The sequence below is a fragment of the Sander lucioperca genome, chromosome 2 (assembly GCF_008315115.2).
Source record: "Sander lucioperca isolate FBNREF2018 chromosome 2, SLUC_FBN_1.2, whole genome shotgun sequence".
Lineage (NCBI taxonomy): Eukaryota > Metazoa > Chordata > Actinopteri > Perciformes > Percidae > Sander > Sander lucioperca.
The window spans coordinates 3,911,170-3,924,965 of record NC_050174.1 but is presented as its reverse complement, the minus strand read 5'-3'; the positions used below and the strand labels follow the sequence as shown (position 1 = coordinate 3,924,965).

The window sequence follows — 13,796 nt, the reverse complement described above, 5'->3', positions numbered from 1 at the left end:
CCATACACCTATGGCTACAGAAGCGGTCTTTAACCGTCACGCATGCGCTTTGGGGCGGATTGTTTTTTTAGCTAAAGCATCTCAGCTTGTTTTGGACTTCTTTTTTTTGGACGTTAAAAACCTTAGAAAATTAAAAAGATAATAAATAATAACATGGAATACGTTTAGTAAGTAAACCACCTGAAGATATAATGAGTATTATATTGTATTCATATAAACAAGACAGCAGTAGGTAGAAAATCTACTCTTAAAAAAAAAAAAAAAAAACGTTATTAATAAATGATTTTTCCAAAAGTTCTTATTATAAGTAGAGTATAGACACCTTATTCTATGTATTCATTAATTAATTATTATTTATATGTATGTATCTAGATGTAGGCTATTTACATATGTGTATATATATATATATATATATATATATATATATATATATATATATGTGTGTGTGTGTGTGTGTGTGTGTGTGTGTGTGTGTGCGTGCGTGCGTGTGTGCGTGTGTGTGTGTGTGTGTGCATTTATTTATTTTATTTATTACCTATAGATTTATTTAAATGTTCCTTTTATATTATTATTATTATTATTATTAAATTACTGTTTTCATGAATTACCACTATTAGGTTTATTATTGGTAATATGTTATATATGTCATTATCACTATTTTACTTGTATAATTTAAGTTGATGTATCATTATAATGTTCATAATTAACCTTTTTTTCTTCAAGTACAATTACATGTATCACGTGTATTTTCAAAGATTCTCTATAACCGTCTGGGGTATTTTTTCTTTTCTTTTCTTTTAAATGCATTTTTTTTTATCTTACTTACAAATTGCAATTGCACTGTAAATTAAGAATATTTTAATAAAACAAATCTCTGTTGTAATACATTTTCTTTGTAGATTTCTTTCTTTACAGATGTATGCAGCACATTTCATATTGTAAATGTAGAATTTACCTGATATTATCAACGGAAATGGTAACACATATTTAGTCAATACACATAGACGGGTATTTACAATACAATAAATAAAACATGACTCTTTTTTTTTTTTAATCTTTTTGTCATGTCCATTTAAAGTTCAGCCAGAAGGAGGCAGAGTAGGGGGATGAGTAAAAAATGATTATGCATGTGACACAATCTGTTTTTAGATATTAGCTAATTTACTTTTACTCCACTACATGTATTTGACAACATTAGTTAATAGTTACTTTGCAGATTCAGATTATTAATTCAACACATGAATCAACTAATAAATATGGATTAAGCTCCCCGACAGTAAATTAAGTAGCAGTTAGGGTTAGCATGTTGTCGAAATTAGCCCCAGCTGCAACAGCTTACACATTATTGCATCACTAATCATAATGCAGTTTTCTGAAATGGGCCATTCTACATTTACTTAGTAAGATTTTGAATCCAGGACTTTTACTTTTAATATCGTATTTTTACACTGTAGTATTAATACTTTTAATCAAGTAAATGCTCTTAGTACTTCTTCCACTATAACTTTTAGAAAACATTCACTGCTTTTCAGTGTTTTTTTCCTGCAGAGACACTGTATGCTTTTCAACACAGGGAGGCGCTGTTCACTGCACTATCAGAACATGCATACTGTCTATTATAACATGTCAACAAAACTTAAACTCGGGATAATATGATCAAATCAGGCAGTTACACAAACACTATGTCACTTAATCGATTCACGAGAGCTGATTCTACATCAGATTTGACAGAAAGTTTGGTTATTAGAGGAGAGGTTTTGCTGTCATGTTACTGAAAGCATTAAGGCGTGTCACAGTTCTTCTTTCTGGGTTTTACAAAACAACTGTCGTCTCCTCAGTGTGGCTGTAAATCTGGTGTATGACCTCATTTGACAATATATAAGTTAATAGAATCTTAAAAGTTGTGAGAAACATCTATATTTGGATTTTTACAAGTTTTTCCATCAAGGTGACAAAAATAATACCATTCACTGTTGATGATGACTAGGCTGCAGTTTAAAACTTAGATGTTATCATCTAACTCTGGGAATGTGTGTGTTTTTTGTTACTGCATCATATTAAAACCTTTCACGCTGGAGTGACAAGCTACATAATATTCACACTGGCATGAAACTGCAGTAAGTGAGTGATAATGTAAGCTGCATTTTCTCTCTCTTTCCATGTAAGTAAGTAAGTAAACTTTATTTCTATACTACTCCTGACTTTCACAAAAAACAGTAATACGATAAGATTTTCAGGGGAAAGAAATACAAAAACGAATAAAAGAAAAAGAACGACATAAAACTGTAACACAGGTAGGTTTTAAAAAAGTGGCAGATATTTAGCTTGAGCTAAAATAGTAAAAACGTCCTCCTTTAGCCTGGCCCGTGTACATTTTATCAACATTTGGTTGCCTGACCTGAAGGGCCTAATGTCCAGAGCCAATGGAGGTTCAAGGTTCAATTTAGCCTATTCATTCATAAAAACATGGAGAATAAATTAAAACAACTGGATTAAAACAAATGTTAAATGAAATTAAAATAACAGTTAATGTCTCCCTTACAAAGCAGCCCTTTGTAAAGGTAATCAACTGAATCTTAAACACTATATAAATAATTGAGAGCCAAAGTAAACAAGCCAGCAGTAGAGAGAGATAGTCTCTGTTTCTAGTATTTGTTAGAAGCCTGGCTGCTGCATTTCGCACCAACTGTAGACAGACACTGAAGCAAGTACATAGTGATTCTTCCCTGTAACCTCACCACATTAACACACAGCGGTGGAGAGTCAGAGCCCAAAGTGACACAACGGTTGATTCTCCAACCTCAAAATGATTGGACATACATGACAATAGGGAGGAAAAGCAGCAAACCCTCTACATTTGAGAAACTGAAACCATCTTGATGAGTTTTATAATACATTTTCTGTCAATCAACAATATGATTAATCGACCAATCGTTTCAGCTGTACTTGTAGCCCGTATACTGTTGGGGTTTAAATTATGACAAGAACATCATATTGTATAAGCTTTTAAAATGCTTTGTACATAAACATGTGTAAAGTAACTGAAGCTGTCATACAACCTACAGTAATTCTTGTGGAGTAAAAATACAATATTTTCCTCTGAAATGTAGTTGAGTAGAAGTAGAAAGTGACATGAAAGAAAATACTCAAAGTACATTTAACACTTAAAGTACAAGTACCACAAATGTGCACTTAAGGAAAGTACATGAGTAAATGTATTTACAATCCACCACTGCAAACACAACCATCTGTGGAACTCAATTTTAAACCTTTATTGTTTAACTGTGGAATCAATCTCCATGTTGCCATGGAACCTGACTAACCTGACACAGTCACCCTCTGATATGCATTCTCAGTATTTAGTGACTTTACGCTCCAACATTACTTTAATTCCTCTAATCTGTATGTACATGTGCACACAAACTCACAGAGAAAAAACCCTGAAAAACAACACCAGTATACACAAAAGCCTGTTACTCAATACTAGGTAGGTTTTGCAGTTTCTGCCCTCTAGGTGCAGAATCATGTTTCTTTGTTTCTGCGTCCTATTTTGGTCCTTGAGTATCAGTCTAAGTTTCCGTTTAAGCTAATAATCTCTCTAAAAATGAACAGGGACACACATATTTTTAAACACTGTGTTTTATTGACACTATACAGATGCTTTGGTTGGTTTGTGTAAGTTTCTAAAATACAACTACAGCTTATTACATTACTCCCATAACTATTTCACAGTGAAACTATCACATAGATACAAGATATGCGCAAGATGAAGACATTTTCCAAAAGCTTCAGTAAGTGTTAAAGAAAAAAGTTGACATTTTTTGAAATACTTAAATTATTTGCTCTCATGCCAAGACTTAGATGACAAAGACTCTAATTGTCTATGTACTAAATATGAAGCTAAAGCCAGCAGCTGGTTAGCTTAGCTTAGCATAAAGACTTTTTTTCACTTTGTTTTCTGTTTGAATCAAACGAAGCAGATATAACATGTTAATTAGTGACCTTTGGAGATGCTGGTAGTGTTGGACAGAGCCGGGCTAGCTGTATCCCCATTTCCAGTCTTTATGCTAAGCTAAGATGAGCAACATAAGAGTGGTATCAATCTTCTCATCTAACGCTGCAAGAAAGTAAGTGTATTTCCTAAAAATACAAAGTATTTCTTAAAATCCAAACAATTTTGAAAGCTCATTCTTGATGTTGAAAACAGCAGTTTGACTGAAAAAATACAGATCCACTAGCTTTTTCCAGATGTTTCACATTTTGATGACAACTGAGCAAACTCCATCTGCTCGGGATGACTGTGAGGTGGTTAAAAGCCAGAGAAAAAGCTACAGTAGTAGTTAGACCTTGAGTTGAGATTTAGTTTTGTCGGATCAAATGAGGTTAATGTTTTATTATCAAAGACCCAGCACAATCAACAGATAAATCTTTGTAGATTTTATTATCACACAGATTATTTTTCTCATTACATCTCGATATTGAGTTTCTTCTTCCATTTCAGTGATATTATATGTACAGACAAATATCATGTTGCTGAAAGTATTATTTCATTTCCATTTTAGTCTATTGTTTGGCAAGCTGAAGGCATTAAAACATGACATAAAATAAGGAAGACATAACAAGAAGGTTGTGGTGAAATTTAAACCACAGCCGGCAGGCACTTTGAGTTTATGAGACATCACTGCTTCTTCTCTTCACGCACTTTGGCTCATTTTTTGCGCTCTTCGATCTGCTCCACCTCACTGGACTCATCCACCACCTTGCCGTTGATCATGGTCTGGGTGACAACTTTTACAATCTTCCTGGTCCTTACCTCAGGGTCTTCTGTGACACAGAATTAAACCAGAGTTTGTCAAAAAAACACTTTGATCTTTCTTGTCTAGACCAGCACTTAAAAATAGCATTAACAGTAATCTAATAACAATACAATGTCTGTAGTATTATTTTATCATATTAAGGTTATGAGGCTGCACCGTAATGTAATATTTTAACAACTTTGGCCATCAATACCCTCAATTGTAACCTAGTGTCAGTAAACTTCTTTTGTTGACCGAGTTTATGCCAAAAAAATACAAAAGGGATGAAAAAGAGAAGAGATCGAATGTCGGTTAATCCAACTTTCACTGTGCGAGTCATTATTTGCTTGGCGCTGTTTTTTGTTAACTCTTATCAGATCCTGTGTTGGTATCGAGCAACAACGCCCAAGGACTGAATTTATGTGGGCAAAATAGAAGAGTCTGCAAAACTTAGGAAAGGATCGGATGCTCCTGCAGCATGTTGTTGACTGTAGAATTATGAGATAGGTACAATACAAGAGTAGCGGAGACCAATATTAGGGCCTTACAAAATGTAAGCAGGAGCATCCAATCCTTTCCTAAGTTTTACAGAATCCCTTTTACGCACATGAATTCTGTCCTCGGGTTTGGTTAATTGATACCAACACAGGGTCTAATGAGAGTGAAAAATAGAAGTTATCAAAAACAATCTCTTCTCTTTTTCATCCTTTTGTATTTCTAACAACAAGCCATTGCTGACCAACTCAAGTGGTTTTTCGACAAGTAACCTCCGGCCAGATTTAAAACACAACCATGTGAATAAGGGTGTAGAGAAGACTTTATACCAATAATCCTTGCAGCACACTTTTGGTCCTTGATGGCATTCAGTAAATAAAATAATCTGAACTTACTTTTAGGAGGAGGTGTTTCTTTCACCCTGTAGGACAAAACGATATGACAACATTAAATCAATGTCAATCCAAAAGAGCAAGCATAGAGCTAACCATACATGTTCACTCAATATCTGATGCAAGAAGGACACTTTAAAGAAATACGCTTATTCTCTTTGTTGGTGAGAGTTAGATGAGAAGATTGAGCTCGGCTTAGCATAAAGACCTTACCGGACAGTCATGTAAGTGTAAAACACATTTACACAGAAATTCTTGCTTGAAAAGATGAAAAGGTATTGGTTGTGGTTTCCCAGCTCTCACTTACATTTCCTCCCCCTCCAGCAGCCTCCTGTAGGTGGCGATCTCCATCTCCAGGTTCTGTTTGATGCGCAGCAGCTGTTCATAATCGGTCTTGTTGCGTTGCATGTCCAAACGCAGGTGAGACAGCTCATCCTCCAGCTGGGTCAGTGTGCTCTGAAGATTGTCCATCTCCACTGAGTACTTGTGCCCTGTTTCCCCCAGGTTTCCTTCCAACACACCTACCTGTTAACAGAGCATGCAGGTAATGTTCAGTGACAGAAGAAAACAAGTCGTCCAACGCCTGTCACATTACACATAGTCATTAAATGCATTGTTATTATAAAAATATTCATGCAGCTTTAAAGCTATAGTGCGTAGTTTCTGAAGAGGTAATTATTTTCGCTTGATTTTCGGTGCGCAAAAGTTGCCGGACGACACAATTTTCTGAACATAGCCATACTGAGAAATACAGAGAGAGCTTTATGGTGCTGATAGTCTTAATTAGCTTTGCATCAACTAATTTGGCAATGGCTTGAATGAAACAGGCGTTCAATAATATAAAAAAAGTTACGCACTAAAGCTTTAAATGGTAGAATAGTCTAAAGGTAAACAATGATGTGGCCTTAAGGTACCCTGTGGAGTTTTTACCACCCAGTATTGTTTTGTACTGTATGTTTACCTGTTGAGCTCATCCATCATCCAGCCCCATCACCACTCAACCAGAGACACTAGAGACTGTCAACGCCATAATATCTCTGCATTCAATACTGTGTGCTCATTATTTGGCAAACATCCATGAGCTATATTTTCGTCCACTGAACAGCTCCATATGCTGATGTTTGACCTGTGTTCACATGTAGCGGAGACACAGACAAAACATTGGCTTGTTTGGCTCTACTCTACGTCTTATCACACTGATTGATTACTGGAGCAGAATGAAATTGCCGTGTACATTGTTCCGCTAAAAGCTCTTTGTTGACAAGGAGAAAACAGCTGTAATCTATAGATAACATGTCTAACATGTGTGCAGAAGAGAAGAGGGAGGGGCTGAGCTCCTGATTTATCCCTGCAAGAAAAAGACTCTTTGTTGAGGCTATTTGGTATTTGACTGAGAGGTTAAGTATTATTCCTGAAGAAACATGTGATTACATGTCCAGGCTACACCCCTGTAACGTGTGTTTATGCAGTACTGTACCTGCTTCCGAAGACTGTTGAGTTCGACCTCCAGAGCCTGCAGGAAACGTCGTCGCTCGCTGAACTCACTTTGGGCACAACGCAAAGCCTCGTTGCTTTCTTTGACCTCCGACTGCACTGCTTCCAACTGGAGACACACACATCAAAATAATGCATAGTGTAATGTACAGTATGTAGTGTATAATACCACAAAAAACATGTATTAATACAATGAAAAAATAAGAACAGATTTGTGCAGTGACGGACTTTCTTGAGGTACCAGGTCTCGGCCTCCTCCTTGTTCTTGCGAGCGATGCCCTCATACTGGACCCTCAGCTCAGCCATGATGGCCCCCAGATCAGGACCCTGAGCCGCATCCACCTCCACAGTCACCTGCTCGTTGGCCAGACGAGACTTCATTGCATTCATCTCCTGTGATCATTTAAAGAGGGGGAAGGCAAAGCAGTGTTTAATGCTGCAACCTCTTATAGTGTCCACCTCACACCCTGGACAACTCTCAGGCCGCAGTGTCTGTTAACATCTGATTTTGGCGGTGTCTAACGTATCTACTACCCAGTGGTGGAAGAAGTATTCAGAGCCTTTACTTTTAGTAAAAGTAGAAATACTACACTTTAACAATACTTCAGTACTTTCACTTACGTGGGATTTTGAATGCAGGACTTTAAGTATTATCAGAAAAATGTAGGCCTACTTAAAGTATCAAATTGAAAGTAGGCTACTCATTATACAAAAAAGAGGCTTATTTGATGGTGTTTGATTTTATATATTATAAATATGATTAAGTCCTGCAAACCTAATTTTAATAAAACAAGTAAACCATAGTAAGATTATTTAAAAATAGTCTAGAAAGGTATTTCTGTAGCTTGAATCAATAAAGAATATTACAGTTTGCTACAATAGAATTATGAAAATATATTTTTTTAGAAAATGCCTGAAACTTTAGTTAATTGCCAGGTTGGAATGCTCTTACAGCTCTACAGTCACAAAATTAGACATTAAAGTGCTCAGTTAAGGACTGAAGTTATTCAATAAGCATTGAAAAATGCATCACATTTTACAAACTGTTTATATTTTAAAGTAAAATCTTTGCAAGATAACTACTAACTTTAAGTGTCAACAAGTGAAGACTAAAGAACAATATTTCTGTGTTTTAAGCATTTTTGTTTTTACAACCAGTTTGTAATGCAGCTTCCATCCTGCAACTTTAATTGTTCCTGATTAACTCCTTCTTTTTTCTTTTTACAGGTTTTGATCATCTCAGCGTGTACAAGATAAGTATTCAACACAAGTCTTCAGTCCACATCCTGGATACCACACCTTACAGTCTAAACACATAATCCCAGTGGCTGGATGGGCTCAAATACTTGTGTGTATTGTGTACACGGGTGTTGTCTTGCTATTTTGAAGCATTATGGCTACAAGGAAAAAGGGTTTGTGCGTACACTTAACATTATCATATTTCAGATACTAAAACCTTCTACTACTATGTTGCTGATAGAAAAAAATGATATGCTTGAAACTGGTTTTCATGCAGCTTTAGAGAACCCACTGTACTTCAAATACATCTTATATTTAAACAAGACTACTCTTGACAACTTGTAAAATGATTATCTTGATGAGTCAACACTCATTGATCATATCTGACGTGACCTTCTTCTAGAGGGGATCTCACCTCATCGTGATTCTTCTTGAGGAAGTAGAGCTCCTCCTTCAGGCTATCCAGGTCTCCTCGCAGAGTGGCGATGATCTGGTCGTGGTCAGACTTTGCTCTCTTCAGAGCCTGACAGTCCCTCTCCACCGACTGACACAAGGTGGCCTCCGCCTCCCATCTGCAGGAAAAACACAGTGGAGGATTCAAACAAGAGGAATGGAGGTCATCAGCAGACACACAACACTAGTCTCAGTTAATGCATCTCATGTATTTTCATTACGTGTCGGACATGGTTAACATAAATCTCTGCAGATTTTACAATACCCCAAAAGGTAATTCAATACAAAATGTAAGAATCCTTAAAAATTATATGTATGTGTAGATGAAAAAATATTCCATCTACTGCAACATTTATAAGATTTGTAACCCTTTTTGGAAACTGTAATTTGGCAAAAGTAATCTTCATTTAAGGTTTACTTACTTTCTTTTCCCCCAATACTTTCAATCACATCTTAAAGCCTTCAATCCATTGAACATTTTTTTGTCAAACAATGTTAATTCATGTTATTTTTCATTATTTTAAAACAAACAATGTATGGATATATGTCACTTCCTACTGCCATCTTTTATTTGGATTAGAAATAGACTTGTATGTTATATGTGACTATATGAATATTCTTCGATCCAAATGTGCAAAAGAGTTTGTCAAGATATTGGAAATACCTTTATTAAAACAATAGAAACCCATCTGTTTTATCGGCGGTGGAAAACGTTCTCAGATTGTTCACTTGAGATAAAAAAAATGAATACCACACTGTAGAAATACTTCATTCATCAAAAGTGTAAAGTATTATCAGCAAAATATACTTAAAGTATTATTGAAAAAAATGTATTATAATTTACTGTAGCTACTATACTATATTATTATAGCATAAAATGGAAATACTCAAGTAAAGTACAAGTACCTTGAAATTGTACTGTACTTAATAACTTTCCACCATTGATGATGATAGATGAGAGACACAAACTGGAGGTAGTGCAACTTGCGCAAACAAGCACAGGATTCATAAAAGCACTCATGAAATAGTCATGGAATGGATGCACACATGTGAAAAATAAAATGCAATGTCATGCAAAGATCTGCATGTGAGGTACACGTGCACTTTGCTACTAAAACCATAAATCACTGCCAATTGATGTATCACTCCTTCACATCAGGCCACAGAACATACCATCAACACACTGTGAAAAACATAAGCAGTGGGTGGGTGTTTTCTGACTCCACCATCTTTCCTTTACCAGCTCCACTTTGCCAACTCTGGACTTCAGTAACTGACGATGTCTCTCTGACCTGCGCAATCTATCACATCCTTTGCTCCCTGATGGCAATCTTTGTCTCCTGCGAGTGCCTGAGCACCGTGGGAATGGGCCTTCTATTTCGCAGCCTGACATAAAGGTCATTTATTCACATTGCTCTGCAGTCTGGCGCTCCCATGTGAACACTCACAGGCAAGTACAAGAAAGGAAACTCTGTGTGACACTCACTTGATTCTGAAGTCATCGGCCGCCAGCTTGGCATTATCAATCTCCAGCATGATACGGGCGTTCTCCAACGTCTTCTTTCTTACCTGAGTAGGGAACATGGTGGAAAGTTGATGAAGATCTGGCATCAAGTTCTACAGATTATATGCACTTTTTAGATTATTTTTTTTGGGCTTTTCCGCCTTTAATGGACAGGACAGCTAGGTGAGAAAGGGGAGAGAAAGGGGGAAGACATGCAGGAAATCGTCACAGGTCGGACTCGAACCCTGGACCTCTGCGTCGAGGCATAAACCTCTATGTATATGTGCATATGTGCATAGAGAGCTGCTAGAGCAGGTGCATGCGCCTGCTCTATCAACTAGCCAACTTATACTGTAAGTGTGCTAGTTTATTTACTGTAAAAACATACATTCTCTGACTAAAAAACCCAGAACATTCAAATCCATCTGGCTGCAGGAGCTTTGTGTTCCAGTTCTCATCACTGCCTTCAACTAAGTACCTTATTAAAAAGATGGACCCTTTTAAAGGCGCTCTAAGCGATGTTGGGTGACGTCACTTCTTGTTGACGTTTAGCTCGCTACTCCCTCCTCCTCATCCTGAACACTGTTCGTTTGTTATGTTATGTTTCGTGTTGCAGGTTGGCGCAGTTTGTTTTTGTTGCCGTTTGTGGAGCCTGGGCTGTCTACGGAGACCGCGTTTTTTTACAGTGTGTTCAGGGGATAGGCAGCTAGCGGATAGTGAGGAGATGTTTGCTGTATGTGACAAAAAATGTTGTAGCCTAAAAAACGCGTGACATCGCTTAGAGCACCTTTAAACAACTGCAAATTATCCCATGTGTCAATATGCAGAAATTGTCATTTTGCTGCCTTTAGCGGCTTTGCAGGTTAATGTCGAGAAAGTTAAATTTCTGCTTTATCAAACAACCCTATACATATTTCTTGCATTTGACTCTTTAAGGTGCTTCAAGAAAGTGTATGGGCATCCCAATATGAGATCAGGTGTGTAGGTAGAAAGGCGAACACAATCTGAAGAGAAAAAGACACCTGCACACTGAAAAGATGCATTATGTAAAAGTACCATTACTGTACAAAGTTTCAACATTACATTTTCATATGCAATATGTGACTAAGAAGATTTATATATAGACTTTACCTGATTTAACATAGGTGTTAATCTTAGGTCGAGCCCATCAACTACATCAACATGTACACATTAAAATCACTGGGGTGAAATCAAATGCTCCCTGAAAGATGTTTGAGTTCTTAATTCTGTTCTACAAACACTGACCTCCTGCCCGATGGCATGTGCCTGGGCCATGAGCCCCTCGATGTCATGCCCTTTTGGAGCCTTCTCCAGCATGAGCTGCTTGATCTTCATCTCCAGTTCAGCGTTGGACCTCTCCAGCGAGCGCACCTTGTCCAGGTAGTTGGCCAGCCGGTCGTTCAGGCCCTGCATGGTCTCCTTCCCGCTGGCGGCGCCATTGAGGCCGTTGAAGGAGAGGCTGGAGCCCAGCATGTTGAGGCCATTGCCCATTGAGAGGGAGCGGGACAGAGACAGCGTGCCGATGGAGACGGGAGACTTTGAGCGGATGCTGCGTCCGCTGTCCCTCACAGACATGCTGGAGAAGGAGGGCTGACGCACTGAGTAGCTGCGCACAGAGTGTGTGGAGGCCATGGTGTCCACTGCAGAAGATCAAGATGAAAGTTGAATCAGTGCTCTTATGAAGCTACATGTCTGCTAATCTACAAGTACAGATACAACTTTTGTTTCAATGCGCAGGACAAAATCAGAAACCTTGGCTTTAAGTATGCATTTGACTGATTATTGCAGCAGACAAGAATGAACAGAAAAGAAGTTCAAGAATTAACTTTTAATCAACTTTTAAATCAACATGGACAAAAAGTCCTCAAAGTGCTCAAAAAAGAGACAGCATTGCGGCATTGTTTTGTTTCTCTTTTTAGTCGTTTTGCATCTCTTCATGCTTGTTTTGTATCTGCAGTTTTGTGTCTCTCTGTAGTCATGTTATGCATATTTGTGGCCACTTACCATCTTTGCAGTAATTTTGTGTCTTTTTGTGGGTGTTTAGCATCTCTTTGTGGTCTTTTTGTTTCTGTCTGTAGTGTGTCTCTTTGTAATTGTTTTGCATCTATCCTTTATTTTGCATCTGTAGGTATTTTGTGTCTCTTTGTGGGCGTTTGATTGACTTTCAAACAAGAAATCACTTTAAACGTAGGTTCGTTCAGTAATCCATCTATCTCTCAGGACAGCTACTAAATGGGCCTTGTGGTGAGTCAATTGACTGATGTTGGTTAAACTACAAGTGCTAAATATTAAGCATTATGTTTCTGTTCTTGTTATTTAAACAGTACATAGAACAATATAGAGGATCTACTAGATTTCAAGCCTCCATCTGTGTCAGAATAGCTGTGAAATTTAAATCTGCTTGAAATTTGAAAACCTTGTCGCTCATTCTGTGACGTAAAGTCATTGATTTGATGAGTAAAAACAAAGAGAAAGGACAGCATAGTACTTACATCGAGCTCAGTTCTTCAATAGGTCTTCTGTTGTGCTGCTCGGTCAGGTTTCAATCCTGATGGTGCGAGTGACCGTTGTTTGTTGCTGGACCAGATTTTCACAGGTGAGTTTGGATGGAGTTTTGGATGGGTGGAGCCACTGTTGGTATGTCCAACCCATAGACTGTAGCAACAAGGAGGAGGATGCAACTTGACACCTTGATGATGAGTGGAAAAAAGAACTGTGGTGCATATAAACTAAACAAGTCGGCATCAACTTTTTAAATGCAGTTAATTGTCTGCAGCATTGCAGGTTTGCAAACAGCAGCTGTAAGTTGGGACACTTGATTAATTTCCTGTAACAGAAAAACACACACTGACTTTTAGAGCTACAGTATATTGGCCTCATATATGTCCAAACAGTGACATCAACTTCCTCAGGTCTTCGTCCAATCTGTAAGGTGAAACTGGGAGGACAAACTGGTGTAACTGGCTAGCAGGGCTGGAAACAGGCACCCTGCTGTCTTTACGGTGATCCCATTGAGTGTGGATACAATGCACTCTGAGCGATGTGAGAATCTGGCTTCACCTGAGGACAGCCCGGCGGGAGGAAGCAGGAACAATGGAGGGACAGAATGAAAAGAAAGTGAAGACCCCTGAGAAATGCAAGGCGTAGGCCCGGCTGAACTAGAAACCCGGTTTACACACACAGACAGAAACACGCCATTTGGTAAAGGTCAACTACGTATCTCTTAGTCCTCTCTTGCTGTTATACAGTATGTGGTCTCCTGTTGCTGTATTGTAACATTCCTCTGGTGAGCATTATTCTCTCCGTATAGGATCAGATCACACAGTGACACACACACACACACACACACACACACACTAAAACAACACTGAAAAAGGACGACAATGATCTCCAAGGTGTTGA

At 37.9% G+C, this 13,796-nt stretch overlaps 1 protein-coding gene across 2 annotated transcripts; it reads right to left on the bottom strand.

Moving 5' to 3' along the window:
• Nucleotides 1-3,658: 3,658 nt before the first annotated feature.
• Nucleotides 3,659-13,712, bottom strand: krt1-c5 (keratin, type 1, gene c5). 2 transcript variants are annotated; one of them, XM_036009016.1, is made up of 9 exons: nt 12,887-13,712; nt 11,640-12,034; nt 10,356-10,438; nt 8,832-8,988; nt 7,406-7,570; nt 7,161-7,286; nt 5,991-6,208; nt 5,687-5,712; nt 3,659-4,821 (listed from the first exon to the last, which is right to left on the bottom strand). In XM_036009016.1, the coding sequence occupies exons 2-9, from the start codon at nt 12,024-12,026 to the stop codon at nt 4,709-4,711; spliced, it is 1,275 nt and encodes a 424-aa protein (XP_035864909.1). In that variant the 5' UTR covers nt 12,027-12,034; nt 12,887-13,712; the 3' UTR covers nt 3,659-4,708. The 2 variants fall into 2 exon arrangements, with proteins under 2 accessions (XP_035864909.1, XP_031161704.1); XM_031305844.2 differs by having other exon boundaries at nt 3,659-4,824; nt 12,887-13,702.
• Between the last annotated feature and the right edge of the window lie 84 nt (nt 13,713-13,796).